The 27,430-nt window shown below is 48.7% G+C and overlaps 1 protein-coding gene across 3 annotated transcripts in view; it reads left to right on the top strand.

The window, feature by feature from the left end:
* Positions 1-27,430, top strand: part of LOC147198633 (tomoregulin-2-like) — a 65,110-nt gene that overhangs the window by 23,710 nt on the left and 13,970 nt on the right. For 2 of the 3 annotated variants that reach the window (XM_086123864.1, XM_086123865.1), the window contains 3 exons: positions 3,642-3,771; positions 7,240-7,266; positions 24,568-24,664. In XM_086123864.1, the coding sequence (XP_085979990.1) occupies positions 3,642-3,771; positions 7,240-7,266; positions 24,568-24,664 (254 nt within the window). The remainder of the gene's footprint in view (positions 1-3,641; positions 3,772-7,239; positions 7,267-24,567; positions 24,665-27,430) is intronic. The other variant, XM_086123866.1, reaches the window with a different exon arrangement.

Here is a 27,430-nt window from a genome sequence, read left to right on the forward strand (position 1 = left end):
AACGCGACTGAATCCAAAAACAAACAAAACGACCCTGGAGGATGGAAAATTCACATCCTGACCGAAATGGAGCACATTGATCTGGATTGGCACTAGAGGATATTAAAAATATATTGTCCGTTTCTCAAGATGAAGCGAGTAAATACGGTCTTCCTCAGAACGTACGTGAGAAAAAGGGGAGCCTCTGTAAATTGCAACGGCTGTGTACTCATGTCGTTCGCATTTCAAAGTCCCAATTACACCTCATTCGTGATCCGTTTGCCGATTTTGCTGACAACAAGCACCTCGATCGCGTAAACGTCATTATCACGACCCGATTTTTCCCACAAAATAGCAAAAAGGCCTTTGCGATGACGAACTGCCGCCGCGACCCTCGATTATGAATAAAATACACAGCGCGGGATTCCGCTCCGTTGCTTAGCAACGCGACCGCTCGACTCGGTACGTTGTGGTACTTCCTGCCGTCACTCACGGAGGCACGGGCGGGCTCTGAAAACAACGGGAGCGAATGTGGCTGTCTGAGAAGGCGGAAACTCTCTGTCTCCCGGACAAAGTTCAGTCGAGACGACGGGAACCGACGACAGGTGGCTTCGTCGGCGGCACCGAGTCACATTTGCCGACGGAATGTTTTCAGAGATCAAGTTGGAACGTTCCAGATGTTTGTTTTATGTCTTATAAAAACATTTGGACTTCATGTACACGTCATTTGTCATTGACATGTTTTTACATCTCCGGATGTTCATACGGTATTATACTGTACATCGTCGGTGGCGGCCATTTTATTGGAAATGGTTCCCACGAACTGCCCTTGCAACGTACGGATCGGCCATGTCCCTCGGGGTAACGCTGTAACGAGGTTCGACTCTATTTCGCAGACCGAGACCGTCTTAAAAGTCTCACGCGGGGTTGCGTTGGGCAGCTTGCCCTGGCGTTGCATCACGCCTGGCATAAGCGGCCGGCTCCGGGTTAAGAGCGGCGCGAGCCAGATGGGCGAGCGCGTGAGCCGGCGAGCCCCGCAGGAAGCTTTCCCAGCGTCTTTGTGGGCTTGCCATGTCTTTCCGTCTTATCCGCCGCGTCTCTCTTGTGCTTTTCTTCTTTTCGCTCTCTTTCTGGTTTTGTTCCCCTGCAAACTTCGGGCGTCATTCTTTTTTTTAATCGTTCATTGAGCCATCTTCTCTCTCTCACTGTCTCTCCTTTTCTTTCAGGCCTCCTGCAGCACACATTTGATCTTCTCTTTTACTTTCGTTAGCCTTCATTCTTCCGTCTGCCTTGCCTCCGACTTTGCTCCCCTTCAGCCCAATTTTGCTGGGCGTTATTTTCGCTGTACTCGTCTTCCCTACAGCCCGGCGCCTTCCTGCATCCAGTCGCTTTGATCAGAAGCAAGTGTGCTGTTTCGCTTTCCCTCCTTCCACTCCTCCCACTGCTTTGAGAGTGTTTTGTTGTGCAGTTCATCTCGTCTTTTCCTGCCACCGCGCTGCTTGAAAACAGTGTTTGCAATTGATCGTTATGATGCTCCGGGGGTTCCCAATCAATGCTTAGGTTTGCCTTTTCCCTTTGTGTCCTTTCGCTCGCGTGCGTGCAAGCGTGGTCATGCGTGTGGCGGCTAACATTAGCATAGCATTCACGCCACTCAAACCGCGAATTATTTCATTCATGAAGACGTGCGGATTCTTACCATGAGCCGTATGACTCGTTTAAGTTGCAACGATCGTATTAAGTGTCTCAGAGAGAGAACGGCTTAGCATTCTGCGTAAATTGGAGGAAGTCACAAGCAAGCCCCAAGTTACTGTGTGGGGGGTTACGTCTCCAGTGAATTTCGAGCTCGTCGTTATTTAAGTTAGGCAGGTCATAAGTCAAATCATACAATCTTACTTAGTCACAGGAGACAGCCGGGGTGCTTTTCAACAGTTTTCTGTACAAATTAGGTCAGTAAGTTATGAAATGTCAGAGCGTTTAGCACTGAGATAAGAGATTTCAGATCAGTTCCTTGGAGGTTTAACGGACCCAAAAGTGAAGAAAAGGACAATCGGGGGCCTCTTTCCTGTGGGAACGAACGCTGCAATAAGCCTTGGTGTTCCAGCCGCCTCACAGCCGGAGAGTTTGACGGACCGCGTTATTCCTCAGTGCGTTACGTTTAATCACGCCATGGCCGCTGACCGTGAAGTTGCATTTTTCTCCTAAACCGCTGATAACAATTCTAATCCGGGGAAACAGCCTGGAATATTTTTCTGCTGAATGCTCTCATTTGTTAGTCGTGCAGCGTTGCGGCATCAGATCAATATCAAATCATATTAATATCTTGCCTGTGAGAAATTTTCCAGCCACATATAAACTAGAACAACAAAACAGAGATGTAGAATAGTGCCATCGATCATATGAAAAATCTGACGTCTCCACCGAGGCAACGGCCCGTGTGGGGAATTGAAAGGAACGTTTTCGTGTACAGCGAGTCACTTAACCTGAAACCGCTCCAGTGGAGCAATGGTAGCTGAATGAGATTCTGACATAACTGCGCGGCACTGCAAGGCTTGGGTCCTGTCCACTTCCGTCCTGTCCGGTTTGCTACTCGGCGCATCCCTTCCTTAACGGTTGCAGCACTACCGGGATCACGACTCCCGTCCTGTGGCTTGCCAGACCGGTCCTGCCTCATCGTATTTAGTACGAGTTGTGTCACTTCCTTGCAAGATTTGGCACCGTCTGCCTCAACACCTCAGTCCCGTCCTCTTCCACTCTGTCCTGTCCTGTGTTTGCTGCTCCCAAAATTAGACAGGTCGAGCCCAAAGAGATCCGGAAACCCTTTGAGGCCTGGTGGAAAACGGCGTGGCAAAGAAAAGCAGACACACGAAACATGTTTTGTTTGTCGAAAAGAATAAGAACAGACTAGCTGCCAAGTGCAAGCCTGCAAAGCAACCAACGTTCTCTGTTCTGATGTGACCCTCAAGTCATGTTTTATCTTGTCTATCTATTGTATCGAAAAGCTGTCATTCAAAAAGATGACAGCGTTCAGTTTCGACACAGTTCAAAAGGGATTCGTTTTCATGTTTTGAAAAAAAAATGTTCATCTTTGTGGTTCTACTTGGCAGTGGTGGAGAATTTTAGGAACCACAGAAACATTTTTCATTGTCCTGAATCCCATATTTAAAGTTGCGTCGCAAGGTCTCCGTCGCCGACTCTTCTTTTGATGCAACATGTTTACACTTAGCGCAATGGCATTAGCGGTGATTGATTTGCAGTTGAGCATGCTAGCGTTGTGGTTTCACCTCGCAAACGAGGATAATGTCATCAGCTTGAGCAATTGAAACGTGCTTGGCCTGCTAGATTAGCCGGTTAATGACGACAATTATCCACAAAGGCCAGTTTGGTGCTGCTTTATTCGCGCACCACGCGCACAAGACACAAAAGAAATCAACCGATTCAGGCAACATCTTGGGGTCCCGCGTGCATGAACATTCATTTTGTTTGCAGTTGTTGTCCGATTGTAACGTGCGAACCGTACACAGGGTCATAGAATGGAGATCTTTGCATTCAAAATGTGTCCGTGTGGTCCTTTCTTTTCTACTCGGTGTACCTCTTGAAGTTGTTGAATTTAGATGACCTTAATATGACCCGGTATCCCGTTCCTCCCGCCCCTCTCTCTCCAGTGCAACAATGACTATGCTCCAGTTTGCGGCTCCAACAATCAAAACTACCAGAATGAGTGTTATCTGCGAAGAGACGCCTGCAAGCAGCAGTCTGAAGTACTCATTCTGTCGGAGGGCGCTTGCCCCGTGGGTGAGTACGGTCCTTTATGGCTCTTTCGATCCATGCGAGCAAGAAGTCTCTAACGCCGAGACCATCTTGAAGTGTGCCGAGACAAAATCTAAGCTAATTCAAATGGATTAGTTCTCCGTTTGAAATTGAAAGCGTCCCAAAAAGAAGAAATACGTTGTAATGACAAGAAAATGACATTTTACTGAGCAAAGTAAAAACATACAGTCGACCGATGTAGAAATAATGAAGCCGTGAGAACTCGGTGAGCGATATATCGCAGTATTATTTTAGTTTTACCTAGTCCTTAAAACAAACAAAAAAAAAAAGCGAATGACATGATGACCAAAAGGTGCGACGCTGGTGGAGAAGCCGTCCAATGCCACCTGTTGGTCCCAAATGGAACAGAACCATGACAGTAAACTAGGAAACAAAACCAAAACAGAATCATGGCAGCGAGGTCTATGGTTGCTTGCTGCTCACAAAAAAAAAAATTAAAATAAAAAAGTTGATGGTTCTGTCCGCCTTGTCTTTTGTGACTGGACCCCTGCGAATTTTAATTGAAGAACCCTGAGCCGCTGAGCTCCGGCCCACATGGAATGTAAGAGGTATAGAAAATAGATGGATGTTATTGGCAAGCCATTAATGCTCGCATCTCTCCATTTTATGTTCCAACGGTTGGCAAAGGCTCACCTTGGACAAAGTAGAAAAAAAATGAATCTGATGAAATCACCGGAAAGCATTATCCAATTAAGGCGCTTCAGGATTTTTGGATGGAGGTTTGGCCCGGGGACAAGGCTCGGGTTTCCCATTAGTGATGCAGGGCGTCCATTGTTGCCGTTTGAAAAGGCGCAAATCATCATCGGCAGGGTCGGCCGCTTTGAAAGCAATCCAACAAGTATGCGGTCTCGCCTCTTGAATAGGGCCAGCAATTTGCTGTCAATGAGTCACTCTGCTAACAAAGTCGGGAGCTGCTTGGAAGCTTCCGCCGTCGACGCGGGCGGCGGGGAGGCAGGTTCGCAGGTCTGGAGGAAACGACCATGGAAGGGGGAGGGGCAAATTGAGCTCTTAATGCAGTGTTGAACAATCGTGTTTCGATGGCTCAGCCGCCGAATAAACAGCTTTTGACTGCGGCTTGCACGCGCGCCCTCACGTCTCGGGTTACCCGTACGGACGCGCGTGGCGTTTAAATAAGGATGGCGGGGAGGAATGACCCGGCTCCAAGAAGGTTATTTCAAGTCTGATCAAAGCAGTTCCGAAAAAGTGAGCGTGAAACGGAAATGTATGACGCGATACTAACGCCCCTGATCGGATTACTCAGTGGAGTCCGACGACATCCAAGACCAACCCCGTGAGACCACAAGCTCTGACTTTTCTGCTTCCAAACAAAAACAATTCTTTGAAAAATGAACTTTGGCGACTTTTTCCGACGCGACCTTATTTCTCAGAGCTCCTCCACAGCTGTCCCGTGCCTCGGGCGTGAGTCTTTTCCTCAATTTTATTCTTTGGCTTTGAGTCGGCATGAGACTTGATTTTTAGTTTGACTGTTTTTGTGCTTTCTACTGTCTCTGGGGGTTTTTTTTGTTTGTTTGTTGTTCTATGAGTTCTTTTCGCTCCATGTACATTGCGCTTTGTATACGGCAGTGGCTGTCTTAAAGTACTCTAGAAATACAGTTGAGTTGAGTTCTGGGTCATTGGAAGATCATTTGACTGCAGACTTCATTTCCCCACATCGGTTAACAGCCCACTTTTCTTTGCATTTGAAGAAAGTGTCAAGATGCTTGAAATGTGATCGCTTGAAGACATCCGCAAGGACCCCGCACAGTTTTATCTTGTTTGCTTGCAATTATAAAACGTGCGTCACAAGCTCCTTACGTAACCCAAAGTTCAACGCAGCTCGCTCATGCGGAAAAGCCCGGCAGACGTCTTCCCTCCCCTCACGTCTTGGCCATCGAGTCGCTCGGGCCAGCTTAACGAAACGCCGAGTATGTTCAACTCACTCCGGCGGCAGCGCATTACGCCGGCTAACCGTGCGGCTTATCCGCTTCTTTTCTCGCACCTGTGCCGCGAAGGAGCCCTCCGCGTTTGCTGCGTTTCTTCTCTTCTGCCTCAATTCTGCCCGGCCTCCTTTCCCCGCTCCCTTCATCAAAAATCCCATTAGTGGCAACCGTGTCGAATGAAATGGATGTTTGTCAGCTCGACAGTGCCAATACTTGTTTACAGGCCCGACTGGGAAATATCATGAAAGCCATATCCCCGGGCGCACGCACGGCCGACATACCCGAATATACAACGTGTATGTTGAGATGCGGTCTTTGTGATTTTTGTTTGTTTTGTTTTTTGCATATGTCCAAGTAAGCCTCCGTCGTCCCTCAGTGGCTGTTCTACAGATTGGCAGTTAAATTGCAAAGAGGAGCCCGGTAGATAAAACTGCGTTTCAGGATTCGCAAGACCAATGACAGACATGCACAACCACAGCGCTCGATTGGAAGACCACACCCAGTCAATGCAGAGATTCTCTATTTGCCAGTTCAACAACATACACGCATCCTGAAAAACAGCGACCAATTATCATCACACACAACCCCTGCCCCACCCTACCAATTTGTCGGCAAAGGTGCAATTATCTGTATCGTATCTGTGATCTGATCTTAGCCTCACGAGGGTCGTCGCCAGCCAATCGCAGGGATCGCATTGATGAACAACCGTCTGCGCTCACGATTACACCCGGGGACAATTTCGAGTGTTCCATTCCCCTGCCACGCATGTTTTTGGAATGCTAAAGGAAAGCGGGGTCCTCCATACATACATCATAGAATACATGCAAGCTGCGGCACCCCCCTAAGGTGAATGAAGGGGAGAACCGAATGCATCGCAAATCAAGATGGCCGCGACAGCATCAAAACATCACCACGTACGTCACGTAGTGCAACACGGCCTTCGCATAGTTAGAGTCAAAACTATTCATATGTATTCCCGCTGCCCGTGTGATATCGCTCTGGAGCCCATTTGAAAAATCATTTCTTGCAATGCATATTTTTTACTAACTGCGGGCGGGAAGTGAAACATGCATGGAATTGATGCCGATTCCCTATTGCAACGCATATATGAAAACATGAGGGAGCAAAGCCGCTTTTTTGGGGGGGGGGGGGGCTGGGGGGGGGGCTTCTTGGTTTTTAGTAAATCCGTTTTACCAGGTCATATGTCAAATTGAATACGAGGCCGCCGTGTACGATGGAAGCAGGCGGCAGTTCCATCAGTACCGGACTACAGGCGCTTTTCACACCGAGCCAGCTGAGATGGGCTCCGGGATTAGTGCGACAGAAAATGGAGGAATGCAGAAATAATGTGTGTCTATCCTGAGAACAAATCGTGAACAACTCACTGCTCTTCTCAAGATGGTGCCACGAGCTCTAGCCTGTTTTAAACGAACGTGTTGTGATATTTTCCCTGGGTCTGTTGAGTAACTTGTGCTCTTGTCTTCACCTGCAGATGCCGGTTCGGGATCAGGAGATGACGGTAAGATTGCTCATGCATTCCTTTGTTCTTGCACTGGTGGGAATCGCGCGCGCGCATGCGCTTTGCGTTCCTCTGCACTCACTGTTCACAGAAGCTGTAGTTCATATAGGCCGGTAGCACTCATGGCCGCCAGCATTTAAAACGTTTGAATCACCTTTCTGCCTCTCCCTTCCTCCCTAAACGTGTATGGTGGAGGGTTTGGGACCCACTCCTTGGGGTCCACCAAATAATTTGCAATCAATGATTATGGCATTTTGTTTTCTCGTTTTAAGAAAATAGCCCATAGGTGCATTTTTCGAAGCATATTGTCCGATTTTGGGGGGAGGGTTGGGGGTTCATACAGGTGTCTTTCCCAGAGTAAAGGTTGTGTTCACGAAGCTTTCGTATTTGGAGTGGGACCTTGGCTAAAAAAAAAGAAATCCGCCGTGTAAGTGGTCCCTAGACTGGGTGCAATAAGCATTGGCAGGTTTTCACCTGACACTTGTTTGTATTAATTGATGTCACCTTTAGTGACCGAGGAAAGGTCATTGAGAACAAATGCTCATTTGCAACGCCGACCTGGCAGCAAAGGCAAAAAAAAACCCCGCAAGTACATGGACAACAAGCCATACAGTGCGATATGGCGGCATAACACATTGCGGGACATTTCATTTGTCACGCGGTGACTAAAATGTTCGAAACAGGCTAACCGCAGGCACAAATGACCATGTAGTGCATTCCTCAAAAACTTTCAAAAGTGGGGCAAGAAATTAAAGAGGAGATGAGGCAAAAGTGCAAACTTTCACAACAAATTGGAATGCGGGTTGTGGTACGCACGGCGAGCACAGAGCGACGGTCGAGCTTCTCCTTTCCCAATGCAAAACCTTGATTGAACTTTTGAAGCTATTGCGGTTCACTATCGAACGTCTGCTGGGTTGCTTGGATTCAAAATTCCTCATTTGTTATTGGCCACAACCGCAACAAAAAGGAAAACAGTCCAAAGGATGCCTTTGGGGGAAACGGCGAGACATTCGTCGACGGTGTCAAACAATTTGTTGATGATTAAGACCGATGAAGTCTTGGTCATTTTGGAAGGCTTCACTAATCACCTGAAAAGCCTCGCTTATTACCAACGTGTCATTCGACTAAGCCCTCCATTTGCTGGCTAATCGACTCCGAAAGAAATGAAAAAGCCGCTCCCGACGCTCAAGTTGCCCGCGCGCTCTCAATAATGGAGCCCATCTGTCTGCGCGTTTGCACACGCGCATATATTTGCGCCTGTCCATCTCTTGCTGCCCCTTGCGCGTGTTTACCATTCCTTCATTAGGTCTGCTTCCATCGGCGCCTCGTAGAGTACATATGAGGCGGAGATTGGAAAGGAGATTATTACACCCCCCCCCCCACACCCCTCCTCAGCACGCCCCAAAAAAAGATGGCGGATGAAAGAGTGGAAATGAGAGAGAGAGAGAGAGAGAGAGAGAGAGAGCGAGAGAATGTGTTGACAAGAAAGAGCGCAGGGTGAGATGTCGCGGACAAAAGAAAATGGCCTGGGGAAAATGGCAAAAATAGATAACAGAAGTGAGGAAACGGGGGGCGGCAGATGAGCGAGAGAAGCAGGAGACGGCGATAAGGAACCCAAAGTGAGGCAAGAGCAGATAACGGAAGACAAGACAACGCGGCCCGTGAACACAAATGCGTACATTTGTTATTCGGTACGGTGCTTGTTCGAGACGCGTGCGGCCCAGATGCGTGACGTTCGGCGTGCGGCGAATGAAAAGAATTCTCTCTTTTGGTCAGCGCTACCTGAGAAATGCAGTTCCTTGGGATGTAAAAAAAAATAATCCTGTAAAATGAATTCAGAGCATGTCAACGACATTATTCGGCGCTTGAAGACAACTTGCGCAGCGACTGTGCTAAAATCAAGGCCAATGACCCACTCGGGCCTTGGATTGAGTCACCCGTCATATAAGAAGACGAGCGCCTTGGTTGCATCAGCTGCCGCTATTGTGAATGACGTCAGTTAGCAAGCGACACCGACACATGAAAATTGCACGTTCCCTTCAGATAGTCCGCAGGCGTGGCCGGTTTGGAACGCCTCGTTGTCGACCGCCAAGGTGGGAAAGGGAGTGGCCGGATTAAAAAAAATGAAATTAAATCCGATTTGACAGCCAATGCGTGGACCAGAGTTCATTCCAATGAGGTTTTATTTCATTTCAACAGTTTTTTTCCGGTTTTTAGTTCGCATTTGTTATTCATTTGAAAAGGAAGTCCGTTTTAGCATCAAGTGCAAGATTTAAAAAAAAAAAAAAAAAGGCCACAGAGTCTTGTGCAAAGTCAAGTACAATACTGTGGCTCAAATGTTTGACCTTCCTTGTTGTGTGCCAACATACAAGGCCGAAATGAATGCACATACAAAAGAACACCGAAAGCATAAAATGCAAAGCGAGAGCTACTTACACCACATTTGTGGTACATCTTAAAAAGATGGAACCCGATCAACAAACTCTGACTCGGAATAAACCCGTTTAGCAATAAACTGTGACAATTTTTTTTTTCTTTTTTAGCATATTTGTTTTACAGCATCAAGTTGTGAATCCGTTTTTACTGTTGCGGGCACAAAAATAGATAATAAATGATGAGTGACAAGTGTAGGACACGTACGCTGAGTTCATCGAGTTTGCCAGTGAAATAGAACGAGAGAGAGTATTCGACACGGCCGAGCGCGAGGATGCGGGGGATGCGGTCAGATGGCAAAGGTGGAAGGGAGGAGATCAGAGCTGCTGTTGTTTTATGCGGCGGGGCGAGAAGGTGGAGAAGGTTAAAGAAAGCGCTCGTAAAAAAAAAAAAAAGAAAAAAATGCCGGCAAACACGAAAGGGCCGTCCAAGGATAAAATCAAACGCGTTTTAACGAGCAATGATAAATCTGCACACATAAAGCTTCGCTCAGCTGGGGAGCTGCCATCTTTATTGGCCGGATGCGTTATGCGCGAGGTCCAACGTGTAAGCGAAAAACACACGCGCACACACACACACGCACACGCACACACACACACACACACACATGTGCATTCATGCTTGCGCTTGTTTGTTTTTTAATCAGACATGAACAGAAGTCAGCTGTGCAGGGAAATGCCCTCAACTCATGTGTCCTGTTACACGGTCCCTTCAGTCAGCATCTGACATTTGTCCAAATTCAAATTGTACCATCGGGAGGGGGGGGGGGGGGGGGGGGAACTCACACGGGCATAGAAAGACAATTCGTTCATCCCATCCAATGAAGTTCCCTTCATGGCCTCGCAGACAGTTGGAACTTGTAAAAGTTCAACAGCAGTTCACGGAACGCAACATTGCGGCTCACTACAGAGAAGCCAAATGAGTTGTGGATAAGACAGAAAAACTCCTCCGGCGTATTGGAATCCTAATTGGCGGGCTTCGGTCCAAATGTCTGCGAAAAGCTCACGTTGTTCCGAGTCACGGCGTGGGCCAGCGCGTACCGTAACTTCCGAATGGCCCGACGGTATCGAAAGCAGCGGCGGCAATTTGCTGGTGCTCATGGGCTCGTTTGACTCGTTTTCCATCCGGAATGAAATCAACCGTGGACAAAATGAAGTCAGCCTTGGAGATGCATTTGTGGATTGACAGATGGCTGTGACTAACAACCCTTGACGGTCATGGACTAGCTGCTAAAGGGAAGGGGGTTCAAGGCCTGCCACCCGCCAACCCCCCCCCTTCTCCCGTCCACCACACAAAGTCAACACCACCCCAGTAATTCTTTGTTTCTTTCCATCCATCCATCCATCCACGCACCGCTGATTCATTCTTGGCAAGTTCCGCCTACTTGCTCACCTTTGTAACTTGTGCAAGTGAATGTTCAGCAACTCTTGGCTTCAGTCGCTCTGCTTGCTCGCTTTCACACATTTGGGATAGTTTGTTGTGTCCGCCGGAAACGTCCATCAATTGAACCGATAGGAAGAGCCGTCCAGACTTTTAAGGTGGACGCTGATCAATACTTCATGCGAAAAAAACATAACGGAGGTGGTCAAGAAAAGATCCTGGTGGCCAAAGATCCACATACAAGTCAATATCGATCGTTAACGGTGCGCCACCGTGATGTCTCTGGGCTTGACGCGATCCAGCTGTAGAATTTGACGCAACGCTCCATCCTCGGCGGACAATTTTTTTTTTTCAGCTGAGAGGTAAAACCAGAAATGTCCAAAGTCATTTTGACAGCGGGAATCCGGCCTACCCGCGTGAATTGCGTCCCTGAAACCAAGACTTGTGAAATCTCTCCGTTGAGAAAATCCTTTGGCTTGCGGCAGCGGCTTCCAAGGGACTTTGGATCCCGCCCGCCGCTCCTCGTAGGGGCCGCCGGCATTCAAGTCACCTCGTCCACGACACTTTCCAAGGCTAACTCTTATCGAAATGAAGCCATTTGTCAAGGTCAAAAGGCCGTCGTTCCGTAACTTATCATGGCCATTTTCTGCCCCGAAAGGGACTTTCATGATTCTGTTCGGAACAGGACGAGAGCAGCGTAATTGCGCTTGCTTATGACGTCTGAATGTCTGTCCCTCTTCTGTGAGTCGCATTCGCAACTAATCTCGACTAGGACAAGAAAGACGATCACAACGTCCATCGTGTGGGCCGAGTCAGCATCGTCTGCCTGTTTTTCTTAAAAGGTTGACTGGTAAAAAGATCAACAGTGGCCCTAATTGAAATACAATAGCACGATTGGGGTAATTAATCTAATGATCAGAGCCTCCGACATTATGGATCTGCAAGCACTTCATTTATTTGAATTAATTAACTGCACTCGTCAATCCAATTGAAATTGATCTAGCTTGGTCGGGGTGCACGGCGGTGCGGCCAAATGATCCGCCTGTATGTTGGCACACTTGCGCCTCATACACCGGCTCAAGATCAGCAAAAGGGTTTTTTTTGGACAACCTTTTCAATTTTCTTTTAATTGCATTTGCCCAAGTGTTGATATTATTTGACGGAGAGCCCAGATTGCCGAGGCCAGATTGTGATGCATTGTGCCAATCCAAACATTTTCATTGGGGGCTGCAGCACTTCATCCGCGACACGTGGACACGTCAACGTCAACCACTCTAAGTTGTGCAATTTCACACATGACGAGTGGGGCAGTCACTCCGGAGAGCAAACTATGAACATGTGACGTTTCCGTAAGATGTCCCCTTTTCACAATTACTGATAGTGGCGAAGAGTTCGGGACTAGACGGCGGCCTCATTTATCTCGTCTGACTTTGAAACTATTGGACCAAGAATAGATGAGGAAAGAAATATCTGGATGACCTACGGTTCCTCTGATGGTTTCATCCCTTGACGACCCCCCCGCCCCCGGCACTCTCCCTCCCCCCCCTCCACACACACTTTCCCCACGCAACGCCATTCCTGCTCCAATGGCTTCTACAATGACGAGTTGCTGCCCCAGTCGGCCTGCTATTGCCATGGCAACCGAGTTGGAGGTTTATAGAAGTGAGTAATCTAATCTTCCCACTTTGCGGCTTCACGATAAGGTTCACCACCGCCAGCCCGCCCACGTGTCTGTGTGTATTTATGCGTGTGTGTCCTATTTGGTCATTGGATGCCACGCGCACAGAACCTATCTGGGCAATACGTTCCACCCTAATAGGCAGGTGGAAAGCGAAGGGCGCATCGGCTGCCGGCCTCATTTGGAAGCCCGAGCCCGACTGAAGTTGACGTTCGGCGCCCATATCCGCAAGTTTGAAGAAGGACCTCCGCTGTACTGATGGCAGCCGTTTTGGGATGCCACGGGGAAAAGTTGCAATTTCTTTTCATTATTTCCACTGCGGGTTAGTTTGCCGGGAAGAAAGTGAGCGGTTTTCCGTTCCTCCTTTTCTGGTCGAGCCCCAGGGAACTGCGGAAGGACGTTTCCGCTGAAATCGTTAGCCATTTTATGTTTTTGGAACGAGTGGGTGTACGTTCATCCGACTGCATTTTGTAGTGTTGATATTGCGGCAACAGAGAGGAGCCGCATGCAGGATTTAACTGCGATGTTTTCACACCACGACACAGCCGCAAAACATCCATTTATCCAAAATATTGTTTTCGCTCTTCTAAGAAAACAAAATATACAACTTGTGTGATCGTATGGTATCTTTGGCTTGAGCATTCTGGTAGAAATGATTAGATTCCGAGCAATCTATGTTTGCAACTATACACAGTAAAAGAAACAACACAATCGCTCTTGTTTACCAAGTGCCTTTGAACACACCACAGTCACCAGAGTCCTAATTCAAACCTGAACGGCAGCCCCGGTAAACTGCGGGGGTCGAGCTAATAATACAGACGAATAAATAAAAAATAATGACACGAGCGACAATATAGAGCAAAATTGACGAGATATACACATTACCTGCAACACAGTTTGGCGGGAGAAATCGCAAACAATGGTGAAGCCGTATTAATTAAGTTCCGGGTAACTATTACACTGCATTCCTCGCAGCTCTGCCTGACTAACAAAATAATGTTTCTACTCTTAAAAGAAAACAAAACAACGTGTGTGATCGTACGGATCGTTAAAAAGAGCAATTTGGTAGAAGTGATCAGATTTGTAGTAATTGATTTTTGCAACGATACACAGTAAAAGAACACATTCGCTCTCGTTTACGAAGTGCCATTGAACACACCACGCGCTGCAAAGACGTTCCGCGTCGTACAAACTGCGACATTGACGAGAAATAAACTTGACCTGCAGCGCAGACGTGACGTCACTTTAACGAGAGCACGGAGAATAATGTGGGCGAAGAATAATTAAGGACAACTACTCGAGGACGCCACACAGCACCATTACAAAAACGAAATGAAATAGTAATACGGAACTATTAATTGATCCGGACTATCGACGAGATGCGACTCACCCGTCTGCGTTCCTCGTCGCTTTTGACTGCCGTCACTACGGGAAGCAGGCATCACGCTGCGTGCTGATACGTCACTTCCGCCCCATTTAAATAGTTTATGCCTCACCCCCGTTAACTCATTCAGTAGCAGCCAATTCTGGACCAAATCGGAAAAGACGTTTAAAAACGTCTTTGGGAGTGAATGAGTTAAACTTGTACACCCCCCCCCCCTGTTTTTCAGTGTGGTTTGTGCGCTTATTTTAAAAACACTATTGGAGCCTTGAAAATATGTCAGCAAGGGGAAATGAAAAGGGCTAGAAATGCCTTTCATAATTCCAATGTCATGCAATCGTTTACTTAGGCGGCCCTCCAGCGCAGAAGTGTGATCAGGTTTAACGTGAACTCCGTAGATTCCAGAGAGTTCGCATGAAACCTGATCTCTTTCGCAGAACACGCGTTTGGCAGATAAGCCTTTATTTCGGGCCGGGGATAATGTTGTAATCTCGAACCGAGAGGGAAGGGATCCGAGAGGGAGAAAGAAGCGAAGTGGGCAGATCCCTTCATCCGTACGCGGTGGCTTCCTCTCACCCATCCGCCTCGCGCTTCTCCCCGCCGCATCTCGGCGGGGACGCTTCCAATCACACAGCTCTGAAATTATTATTAACATTTCCATTGCCCTGTTGGAGCGGGCGCTCAGCGGGGGGCTTCGGGGGGGGGGGGGGGGTGAGGCTGATGAGAACGGCGGGGTCACCTTTGGGCCAGGCCTCCATCTCAGCGGCGTTAGGGATTGTTATCGCCTTATATATTTTGTCATCTTGGAAATAATGCAGCGGAAGTGGAGGCGGGAAAGATTGCTTCGCCCCACGGGAAGGACGGCCGACGAATATCGCCGGCGAGAGTTGGGACGATGTGACCTTTTGCCGTCATGGTAGGATTTGACTGGGATTTCGAGGGGGACGGAGCAACGGGAAACGCTTGGTCACTTTGGACTTTTAGACGTGCTTTCGGTGTGTGTTTTTTCTTCCCTATTCTTTTATTTTGGAAAAATATGCCTTCATTCCTTGAAAGAGATTGTTTAGGGAAAAAAACGTTTTTTGTTTTTTTTTAAATGTCACACATGACAAATTCTTCCTAGACCGCTGCAAAACGACGTCGACGCAACAAGCGGTCGTTTCGGCTTTTTTGTTGTTGTGTTCTTTCCATGACCTCGCTGCTCTCGACTCGCTCGGAATCAAGCTTGAAAACGGGCGCGTGTTTTTCCTCACTTGGAGTGCGAATGAGCTTTTCTCTCTTTGGAGACGATCCTCTTAAGGGACGTTCAACAGCCCCACGCTCCATGTGTGCTCAAACATCTGAAGGCTGTATATTTATGGTTTTCAATACTCATCGGAGTGGCTTGAATTTTTAATGTTGCCGGAGAATATGCGCGGTTGGAAAATGACAGCGTCGAGCTCTCGGTTCTCGGTGGGATTTGTAGTAGGAAGGCAGTTGAATGGAACGTAAGGTTAGCGAGTCGACAGAAGTGCGATAGTCACACTGTATGAGTAATATTTTTGCCCCCCCCCCCCACCCCCGGTGCCAATGGGAGTTTTTGCCATTTTGCTACGCATTCTGAAAACTGCAAAGTCTCCCTTTATCATCACTCACTTGCTCCTTCTCAACGACCTAACCAGGCTCCGCCCTAAAGAACGACATGCAGCTCTGTTGAAAAGCCAGCAAATCATTTGCGGCATCTGACAACCAACGTTTTAGTGCGACGCCGCTCAAGTGAAAACCGTCGTCTTGGATCGGCCCCCCGCGAGTAGAGAAAATGAATGGACCGATTTTGCCCACAGGTATTAAAAAAAAAAAAACAAAAATGAGTCTGTATGTGGCCTTGGAGTGACTGTCCAAAAGTCTTTTGGGAAATGATTGTTCACCCGAGTCGTTATTTGGTCTCTCTTTTTGTGTGCAAGTGCGATCGAGATGATGTCTTGTTTCTGCTCAGACTGCATTGAGAGCTTTCTCTGCCAGCGGGAGAGAAAAACAAAAAGCACCAACAAACGGGAGGAAAGCTGCTAATGACCCCCCCCCCCTCCGTTTCTGAGCACCGACTTTAAAAAACACAAGTTTGGTGGGTTTTACTTTGGACCAACAGACTCCATCAGCTGCTTCAAGTATCACAAGAGCGGCAGGAAATGGGAACTCGTTATTGGCTTTCCCTTTTGGCTCCGTGCTTCATTTCTCTGTTGGAAAATTGCCATTGCTCATTTTTCGCGTCCACAGCCTTGAGGAACAGAAAGATTTGTTCCAAGGAGAGTCTCCCTCTAATGAAGTGGCAGAAAGCAGTCAGAGGTTTTTATTCAGGGCCTGGTGTGGAACCTCTGAAGTTGCTCTTCTCCCCAAAACGCAAACGTGTCACGTTGAAATCTGCAACGGCCGCTAACCTCCAAGAACCGGCGTTTGCTTGGACCGCCGTGAGATTACTCCTGTGTTGTTGTTGTTTAAATGAAGCACATTAAAGAAAGAATGCAATTTATCGGATTCAAAAATGACATTCATATGAGTGCAGAAAGACGATTATTTTTAATTCACAAAATGAATTAAAAATAAATCTCAGGCAATTGCATTTGGTTGTTGTGTGTTTTGAAGACAGCTCTTTGTTAGTTTCTTGAATTATTGTTGAAGTGAGTGTAAATAGGGCGACGATTTCATTTATTACACATGACAATTTGACAGCTCGGTCCAGATTTTAGCAAGTATCATGCAAGTCGATACACATGATTTGCTTTTGGGGCCACATAAAATGATGCGGCAGGCCGGATCTGGCCCCCGAGCCTCGAGTCTGACACCTGTGCTTTAGCGTGTACGAAGCGCATGGAGTTAAAAAAGAAGAAGAAGAAAACATGTTTATCTTGCCCCCTGCAGATTTTTGCCACTGCACTGTGCCGGTTTATGTGCCAGCAGCTCCCAGCTCTGGTCCCCCCCACCCCCCGCCTTGCTTGAGCTGAAATCCCGGCGCCATTCATCCGGCATGGGGGGGGGGGGGGGCGCCTCTCCAGCTCTCAGTGGCGCGAGATTGGCCCCTCGGGCTGCTGGCGAGATGAAGTGTGGCGTGGAAAGGCTTAAAGCCGGCACCCAGCTGACAGCGGCGAAGTCGGTGGCGCGCGGCTGCGAGGACGAGGTGGGCATTTGACGCGTGGCGGCGCGAGCAGGTGACGGGCACAGAAGGTGTGAGCGCTTGCCAAATTGTGGCTTTGTCCAAGGACGCCGAGCTCATCGTGGAGGGCGCGAAGGAAAATCCGCTCCAAGACGCTGACGGAGTTTTGGTGCGGGTGACGACATTTTTGGTTGCCCGTCCGTGATTACGTGCACATGAAGAGCTCTCACGTGTGGCAGGGGCCGTCTTCAATTTTTTAAATGAGTTAAGTTGTTTTATGTGTGCGCCGGGCTTTTGGTACGGTGGGATTTGGGCGATCTGGGTGCATACTTTCCAAATCCGTTCAACATCAAAAGCGAACTCGTGTTTTGCGACCATCAAAATTGTCTGCTTGGTCTCAACAATACCCAGAGTGAAAAGTATTCTTTATTTATTTTTATTTTTTTAAGGAAATCAAAGAATGTCTGAAAAGAAAAATCAATTCCAATCACCTTTTTTTGTCAAAATGTCCTTCAAATTTGCGCTTGCCTGTGAAAATACAGTCGATTACACAATCGGTATTCAACCGGCAGGAACCTCAACGTTGGATCCTCCCGTGTTGACAAGAAATGATGTCAATCACTTGCAACATTGTGATCACCGCTGCTAACAGACAGTCAACCCTCGTGACGCCGTACGTCGAGGGACATAACGAATGTGTACGCTACGACGCTAGCTCGCCGTAACCGCTTCCAAGAAAATGGCCGCCAACTACGATGCATAACACACAATGAACATTTCTAGATGTAAAAACATGAACATGTCAATGACGCCAACACTCATCACGAGATAAAGATGCAGACTGCGATTTGTGTTTTATAAGGATGAGGCTTACAAGCCATTTTTGCTAAAGATCGGGAAGAGAAGCAGAGAGGATGTTTGCGACTCTGCGCACATCTCAGCATATGCTTCGCATCGCGATGGGGATTTCTCAGGAAATAGACCAAGACGAGCGAGTGCCAGCTCAGAGGGAGAATTAATTGGATTTCAAATACCCCCGTGGAAGATAAGAAATCCAAACACTAAAAAAAAAAAGCCTCCGATGCCGGAAGGTCTCTCAACCAGGCATCTATTTCAATCCCTCAGACGATTTGTCCGTAACCACTCGTGCTGCCTCTACTAGTCCTTTTTCCAGATTCAATGTCAACACCCAAATGGAGCCGCAGAATCAATGACATCCCGCATCCACCAAAGCTACAACCACGGGGGACATTACCCAGTCCTTAAAAATCCGGCGCCGCCATTACTCGGGGCCCCCACTTTGAAGGTGTAATCATGAAACTTTTCTTCTTTTTCTTTTTTCAACGCGTGCCTTTTCCAGCCTTCTGGCTGACTGTAGATAGGTGGCTGAATTGAAGGGCAGACGCTGAGCCATTCAGGCGAAAAAGAGAAACATAATGCGGGGACTAATCCTGGCAAAGCTGGGAAAAAGCTTTTTTTTTTTTTTTTTAGAAAGCCCTAATTCCTTGCTTTTAATCCATTCAAAAAGGCTTTGACCCAGCTCGAAGAGCGCCTTGATGGGCCGGTTAGCGGCTCCACCTGGCAGCGGCCGGGCACGGGCTACGTTACCGGAGAGACGGGCCGGAGACTTTGGGTCATCGTTGACGGGGGCTACGGGTGGGACGCGAAAAAGAAAAAGAGGTCTGTCCGTCTTCTTCTCTTTCCATTTTTCTTGACACTGAAGAGCGACTTGTTTTTTTTTCCGGTTTGAATGCCAGGCCTGCCCGCGAAATCGTCCGCAGGCTGATTCTTTTTTTTCCATTTCGATGATCGCACTTAGTTTGATCTGTAGCACGCAGCAAGTCACCGATGATATCATAATTGATGTCAGTCATTATTCTTTAGTGCCTAATTCATTTCGCCATTTGCCTCATGGGAACAACTGCCCTTGGCTCACTTTTTGGACGAGGCCGCCTTCTCCTCGTTTCGCCCGGCGGCTGACAAATGACTTTGTGAGCGGCGATGTGGTCTCACGCACGAACAAAAAGGAATAGAAACTGAATCCTGGCCTCCAGCGGCAGTCCCATCCGTCATCTTTTTCAATATCGATATCTATTAAAGTGATTGATTTTTTTTTTTTCTTCCTCTTCCCCCACTTGGGTCGTGTTCAGTTCTCTCGCCTTGTGGGGTCTGCCGCAACGGGGGCACTGACCCGTTGATGGCGTGGCTTTGATCGATGGGCTTCATTGTTTAATTGTCAGAGCGGTCCTCGCGCCCACGTGACCGAAAGATTACATCTCGGCCGAGTTTCGCAAAAGGCGTACGGGGGTGCGCCGCGATGCAAATGCGACGCCACCGTCGGCCATTGATCCCGCATCGTCAAGCGAGGCCATTATCAGCCCGTGGGCTGGTGTTTATTTCTTGCCGGATCATCTTTCACGGATCGCGTGTCAGTTTACGGGAAGATAACATCCCCGGGTCACGTTTAGCTCTTATAGACAAAAGTTCGCCTCGGTGGCTCGTGGGAGGTTCTGAGGGACGCTGATTGTGTGAGAAGTTATTCATGTGGCTTCCGCTTGAACGGCTACAATGCAAAAAATAAAATAAATAAATAAAAAACCCCAAATGAAGAAGAAATGAGATTTTCATGAATCGGACTTGGCTAAGCGGACCTCAGAAATGACAATGAGTCAATGTGCTTTGTAGGCAAATTGGAGAAATGGTCCCGTGAAATTTAATAACACCACAAAATTGCAAACTTGAAAAATATGCGTTGAACCTTCGTCTTTTCAGGCTCTGCTATTTGCAAATTCACTTAGTGGATCCGACCGCAACCGTCCAAAGTTTCGCATCATTTCACACTCAAAGCAGAGCATTACAAAGTGCAAGGTGTCACGCAAAATGCAACCGCGTCCGCTGAAACAAGGTCACATAAAAACTGAAGAGCTGATTCCAGGTAGCCTCCCACTGCTAGTTACGGTGCATTGTAATGCACTTTTAATTGTTTTATTTCACCAACTCAAGTCAAGTGTACTTGGAAACAGCCCTCGCTGCGGTACAACGTGCCGGATATAGAGCAAGAATAATTCATTCAACAAACCAACTATAAAACAGTCATAACAAAGTCAGTAGAAAGCACAAAAACAGTCGAACTACAGATCAAAACTCATGCGGTGTCAAAAGCCCCGAAAAAAAGAAAACAAAAGTTGGAAGACGAGTATGAAAGATGGCCCTCTCATTCCAAAGAGCGAGAGCGCCAACTGAAACGGCTCGGTGCTCTCGGAGCCTCCGCTTAGTACCTCCGAGGAGGAGCTCAGAGAGGTCAGGTGGGCAAGGCCATTTTGAAATGAATAAAAAAATAAGAATAATCATAGGAACTTCAAAAGAACTCTCAAGTGTTCCAGTCAAGGGATGCCAGAGTAGGAGTGATGTGCTCCCTCTTATGTGTGGCAGTCAAGAGGCGAGCGGCAGCATTCCGGACCGACTGGAGTCACCTGATGGAGGATCGATTGCCCGACTCCAAAGTCAAGCGTGCGACAATAATCTTGCCGAGATGTGACAAAGGCATGATAACGGTTAGCCGGCGAGCAGCCAACTGCTATGCTGAGCTCACAACAGCCACACTCTCATTTGGCTCCCACGTCACTCACCGGACCAGCCCTCGCCTTTTTGAAGCCCTTCACATTCATTGTCACTGACAAAGCTGGTTACTTTCGGGGCATATATGCACGGTTAAAACATTTATTTTCTGTATGTGTGCCATCATCTATTTTTTTAATGGATTTTTAAATCACAACTGTTATATATATTGAAAAAAAAAAAAAGGGGTTCTCGGATTTGGCTGGGAGTGCAATGTAATGCATTCAGCGTGAAAACAGTTGAAACTGTCAAAGAGAGTACAGTGGGGAGCACAAAATGTTCTGCTAAAAGCCAATTTTTTTTTTTTTTTTTTTCTTTCACACAAGCTGTCTCCAAGCTTTTTAATGGCTGGCACAACCGAGAGAGGCTTGACGTGGAGCCGGTAATTTGCCGGCTCGGGACGCGGCGTCGGATGCGCTTCTTTGCGTCCGAAGCGATTGTCATTTGTTGCCTTCATTCGCCGTCGTCGGGGAAAAGCTGCGACCGCCGTGCGCAGGCACCTTTTGTCTGAACGGCGCGTGATCTACGGCGAGCGCTTTTGACGCCGCCGATGGCCCAGTCGACCCGAACGTACCGCCGTGCGACCGTCGCAGCGACCGTTCGCGATTCATCACTCATCTCGCCGGCGCGTTTCCAACCAAGGTCGTCGGCGTCTTTTTTTTTGTCTGTTTCCCGGGGCTCTCGCGGCTTTCATTCATCATTTGTGCGAGAGCCCCGTGCGGCCGTCGTGCTCCATTTCTTCGCACTATGCTGTCTTTAGGCCTTGGTATGTGCTCGTTTTTATGGGTCTGGGAAATTCGAGAAAATTGCTTTGGATGTTTCAGTCAGAAAGAACGTGAATTTGGACGAGCGCGACGACCCAAGCGTTGTCTGATGTACTGAGTGAACATGTCGGATTTGGAGGCCAGTCATCCAGAAGTGTATTTGCAAGGTCACAAACACGCACAGAAGATTTTCTGATGCCTAAAATCGTCCGTTTGTTTTGTTCTAGCCACCATCGTATTTGTTGGAGTGGATTTTTCCCGAATGGTTGAAGTAAGAATCTGAAATTTGACACCTGCAGCGCCGAGAACAAGTGTAGGCTTTTACCGCCGTGACACATTTGAGTGTTTCGGCAAACAATTGCGCCGGTGTTGGCCCCTCAACGGTTTGTGCAAAACCTCCGTGTGTCCTGGGACTCGTTCCTCTACATCTGCGATCGTCACGATAAACCTGAGGTAGTTGGTGCCAGAGTCTGGCCCGACAAATCATTCAGCCCCGGTTTCAAGTACGAGAGCTCGAGCCAATTTGGCCGAATGGAAAAAGAACCGAGTGGTATTAACCTGGGCAACGGCCCGGAGCGAGCACGAGCACGAGCGCGGTGGGTGGAAAAGGGCCATGCGAGGCAGACGTGCTAACCACTCGACCACCGTGTCCAATCCGGCTTCCTTAAGGTCCACTTCATATCGTTTTTGCGAAGGCTCTCGCGCAATCAAGTCATCGCTCGTCGAACGTTTCCTCACCCCGAGTGTCTTCAGATGCGGACTTTCGTGCGGCCGGCACGACCGAACCCCGACGGCAGTCGGAGGATTAGAGACGCTCTTGAAGCACCGCAGGTCCCCCCCCCCCCCCCCCACCCTCACAACCTCTGCGTCCGATTACCATTGGCTGCTCGGCTGCCCTTTGAATGTTTATCCACCTCATCTCTTCTAATCTGGTGTCATGTCGCCCTAATCTCCTCCTCTGTTTTCTCAAGAAACCTGATCACAACTGAGGTGTCGGGAGGGGGGGGGGGGGGGGGGGGGGGGGGGTTGGTGTCGTCTTGTCCTTGCTTGTTGTTTTGAGAGGAAAACAAGGGATGGAAGGCGGGGCACGTCCAGGCGTGGATCGATACGACACGATGTAGCGCTTGTGTGCGCGCATTTTATTGCGAGGGCGCTATCAGGGCTCATCATGTCGGTCATTAGCCAGCGCGTCTGTTGATTCGGCGGATTTAGCGGATGTAAGGAACGAGGAGGACGACGCCCCATCGGGGATTTGAGCGCTCGGAAACAATGTCCGCCTCCGTCACGGGGGATAATTGTTCGGGTAGTACGGAGATGTGAGGAAGAGAGAGTGGCGGACGGCTTTGCGGGAGAACCTCGTGTTTGCACTCCCAGCGTAAGCCTCTTTGACTTTTCGTCAAACGCGATCGTATACACGGAACAAAGATATTTCAATGACGCGCATTTGTGTTTGCGCTTCCCGAAGCGCTCCGGGCTGAACTCAAGGATATTTTCAAGGCAATGGAAAAAAGTTTGTCAAAATCTATGCTGGGGGGTGGGGGGGGGGGGGCGGTACTCCTCGGCCGAGATAAAGAGGTGTGGGTTATCCAAGATGCTGATCGGACCGCGTGGTTATTGCACAAGTGTTCGTGAGGCCCGGAGATAAGCGGGCGCTTTTCATTCGGATTTTGCCCCCCGTCCCGACCAAGGACGCCGAACGCCAAACTGCCGTTATGTCTCATGTGATTAAAGACTCACCGGGTCTGGCCGAGATTTCAACACGCTCTTTATCGTGCAGCTGGCATGGAGGGGAAAAAAATAAAATAAAAACCAAAAAATGAAAGTGAACTGACTTTGACCTTTTGAATTTCAAGTCAAAGCCAACTTAATCCGATGGCGGGAAATGGGGCCGCGCGCCCACCACTCGTTCCCACCAGAAGTCTTTGTCCTTCATCCCGGCTGCGTCACAGGGGATCGCACCAAATAACGCACGTTTCCAAAGGGGAAAATGAAAGAGGCGACACGAGGGGGCGATGCGCGACAGGCGGCGGCGGCGTGGGCGTCCGCGTGTCAGGGAGATTAAATACAACGCACGAAAAAATGATGCCAAGTTCCACCTCTTCGCCGTTATTTCCGTAGCCCAGCCCCTCGTCCCGCCGCCCCCCCCCCCCAGTGCAAGTTTAAAAATAGAACGCGTCTGAGGAGGAGGAGGAGGTCTGCAAGGAATGCGCGCAGGGACCGGCGAGAGCCGCGTGCGCGTGGAGAATGCAATTTGAGATCATACAAATTGCCTTTTCTTTCAGCTCTCCACCCCCCCCACCCCCCCCCCCCCCTCCCCGGCTTCACCCACCACCCACCTCAGCCACTCGCGACTCCTCATACGCGCCGGCGGCGTCCCTGAGCCAGTGTGAGCCCGACGCCGGTAACCACGCTGTGAGAAAATCAGCAGGACGGAATAAAAGAGGCCGTCCAAAAAGATCAGCGGGGTTTAGAGAGTGATAGATGAGGAGAGGAGAGGAGAGGAGAGCGCGCCGCAAAGCCGGCTCGGAGGGAACCAAGATCTCTTTTCCGATGGCAACCCACCGGATCTGTCACGGGGGGGAGCGCGTTGTCGTTGCTTGCCGCTGATGGGCACCGCCAGAGATTTGCCGCATTGGAAGCATTTTCCACTCGTGTTTCTCAATCGCTGATTTTTTTTTTTCCATTTCATTTTCATATCAAATCAATTTTCAGAGACGCTTGATCCCGTAGAGGGTCGCGAGCGTGCCGGGCGGGGCCAGTCGGCGGGGGGGACGCCCTGAACCGCTTGCCGGCCCCATCGCGGGGCTCACCTCGATAAACAACCGTTGGCGCTCACACTCACACCTTGGGGGAGCATTTGGTGAGGCGGGCAACAGTTAAGTTTTCTTGTTTTTTTTTTTTTTTTTTGTGTCCCTTTCAGGAGCAGAGGGCTCAGCCGAAGCGGGTCAGAAGGAAACATCCACCTGTGACATTTGCCAGTTTGGGGCCGAGTGCGACGTGGACGCCGAGGATGTTTGGTAAGTTGCCAAATGGCTCCTCTTGATATTTGCTGACGCCCTGTCGGGTCAGCAAGCACGTCAGCAGATGACCGCAGGAAGCTGCGGTGATGCCAAAAAACTCTTTGCTCCCTTCCCGATTTCACACGTTCATGTTTCGGATGAGCAAACCGATTTTGACGGCTGACGAAGACAACCCGAGGAAATACAAATGCAAAAAGAGGTTGCAAAATTGTTTTCATGAAGGAGTGATTAAAATTTTTTATTTTTTTTTTTAAGGAATTGTCCCCCTTTGTTAAATCTCAACTGTCACTGTTTGAAATGCGGAGCTCAACGGTAATTAAAAAAAAAACCCAAAAAAAAATGACGCATGTTACACAATCTAAAGAAATTCAAGAATGAAAGCGAAAGTAAAATATTTGATTCTGGAAAAGGACACAAAGCCCCCCCCCCCCAAAAAAAAAAACATACAGCAATTTTATCCTCAAATGTAGACGAACTCGGACAAATGGTGAACCAAAAAAAAAAAAAAAAACGCAGGACTCATCCATGATGTCAACAAAAGAACTCGGAAGCGCATCCAAAGAACTGCAGACCTTGCTGACCTGAGCTAAGGTCTCCCCCATAGGAAAGAGGTCAAGATGGCCTCCAAGAGAGGGTTCCAAAGCTCACAAATACAATCAGTTTGAAATGTGAATGTGAAAAACGCGACTAGCAGTTGGGAAATGAAGGGATGAAATATGCAAAAAAAAAATTCAAAATTCATCATTTTGAAGCAGGTACAAATACTTTTTCAAGCCACCGTCGTTTTGGTTTTTGTTTGAGCCTCCCAGCGCGGTTCACGAGTTCATCTTTCCTTCGTATATATTTAAGAATACATTTTTTGACGACGCTTTCTATTTAGCTCCGCAAATTTGGACATCATTGGGAGTTTTGAGGTCCTCTTTGTCTTTTGCTCTCGCCGGGTGGCGATGACTCGTGCTTAGCGCGCTAGCGTGACAGTGCCTTTGAGATTGTAGATTATCCGGTTCATCATTCGAGTGAGCGACAATTGTCCGTTTTGTTTTGTTTTGCGCTTCTTTCATCTCTTCTTCCATCGTTTTGCTCACTGCGAATCCCGATGTTTACTTTTCCAAAAGAGCCGTCTCCACGCGTGGCTTATTTGAAGCAGTTTATGATATGGAATAGCCTTCATCTGCCCGTATCCCCCCCCCCCCCCCAGCCCTTGCGACTGTAATTTGAACGTCTTTGAAGGGTAAGCGGGGAGATGAGAAATGCTCATTTTTCAGCACACTCTCGCCACTGAACATCCGTTGAGGGTTGGTGCGCGCCTGACCATTTCATTTAACCTCAATTACTATTGCGGGGCGCGCAGAGAAAGCCGACTTTGCCTCATTCTGGAAATCCAATTACCATCCTTACAGGACTCGCCAATGTCAGGGCAAAATGAATTTGGCGAACACAAAGAAATGTAGTTCAATGGGGACGCGCGCGTCCATACGTTGGGACTTCTTTGTTTTTGGCACAAAGCGCCTCGGGGTGCAAAAGCCGCAACACTCCACCGGCTGAATGTTCGGCTTCAAGGCTTGCCGGAAACAGACGGTACGACGACTCCGCGTCGGCGTCCGAAGTGGGGTACGGGCAGCGATTAAAATGCAACGGGTCGAATGCGGAAGAAAATCCGCACGTGCGGGGCCGACTGCGCGTGGCGCGGCAGGCAGAAGTGCAATGAAGACTTCAAACCTTCATCACAAATACACGGATGGGGAAAAAAAAAAACGACGACGAAAGCGCGCGATCAATTGTACGGCCCGCGCTGCTCTTCTCACGACTCGCGTTATATTTTAAGGCAAGGGAGACTTGGAGAAGCTCCGAAAAGTGCTTTGCTGGGTATCTTGAATTGAAAGGTGCCCGTCAAGTTGCCACAAACGGCGGCGGCCGAGGATCCCGTTGAATGGGAGACAAGGCGCTCCCATTCCTCCGAATGCGGGACGCCGGGAAAACGTGCCCAAAACATCACCCGAAAGGAAATCTACTTGAAAGTCAACCAAAACGCAATCCGAGAAGGGCTTCCCTACGTAGCGGAGGAGATAAACTGTATGTCGCGTTGAAACAGTTGCCACCGTCACATCTCGTCTTTGGAGTCAGTCGATCCTCCGTTCAGCGTCTCCAGTTGGTCCAAAATGCCGCCGCTCGCTTCTTGACTGGCACTCGTCTAAAGAGGGAGCTCGTCACTCCTTCTTCACTGGCTCAGTTTTTTTGAAGACCCCTGGCCCCACCGGAGGGGTCAAAGCTCCTCCGGCCCCGCCCAGTGCCTCAGGTCTGCGGACCGGACACAATGAGAGGTGCCGAGAACTTAGCGGAGGGTCGGAGGGGACGGAGCCTTTTTCCGTGCCCCTCCCTCTCTTTGGGATGAACGTTCGGGGCCAGCCTCCCTCGCCGCCCGTTTTTCAAACTCGTCATTTTGATTCTTTGGCTTTGGACCCGGCATGAGACTCGATTTGTCGTTTTGACGTCCTTCTCCTGTCTTTTCCTGTGGATTCATTCAGTCTCATTGTTTGTTGTCGTGTGGATTCTTTTCGCTCCACGTCCCGTCTTCAAGTGCTTGAGAAATACTCTTGAGTTGAGTTGAGATTTTCATTCCAATCCAAATCCGCTCGGGGCGATTCGACCCGCCGCGGCGCTTCTACTCGAGTTTGGAGGTATTTTTGGACCACTTCTTCCGTCTCAAAAAGGCCACGAGAGCGTGACTCCCGATCAAATGGCCCGATGCGACGGAAAGACAAT

Source organism: Hippocampus guttulatus, chromosome 11, assembly GCF_054856545.1.
Source record: "Hippocampus guttulatus isolate MCC_2025c chromosome 11, RoL_Hgut_1.0, whole genome shotgun sequence".
NCBI lineage: Eukaryota > Metazoa > Chordata > Actinopteri > Syngnathiformes > Syngnathidae > Hippocampus > Hippocampus guttulatus.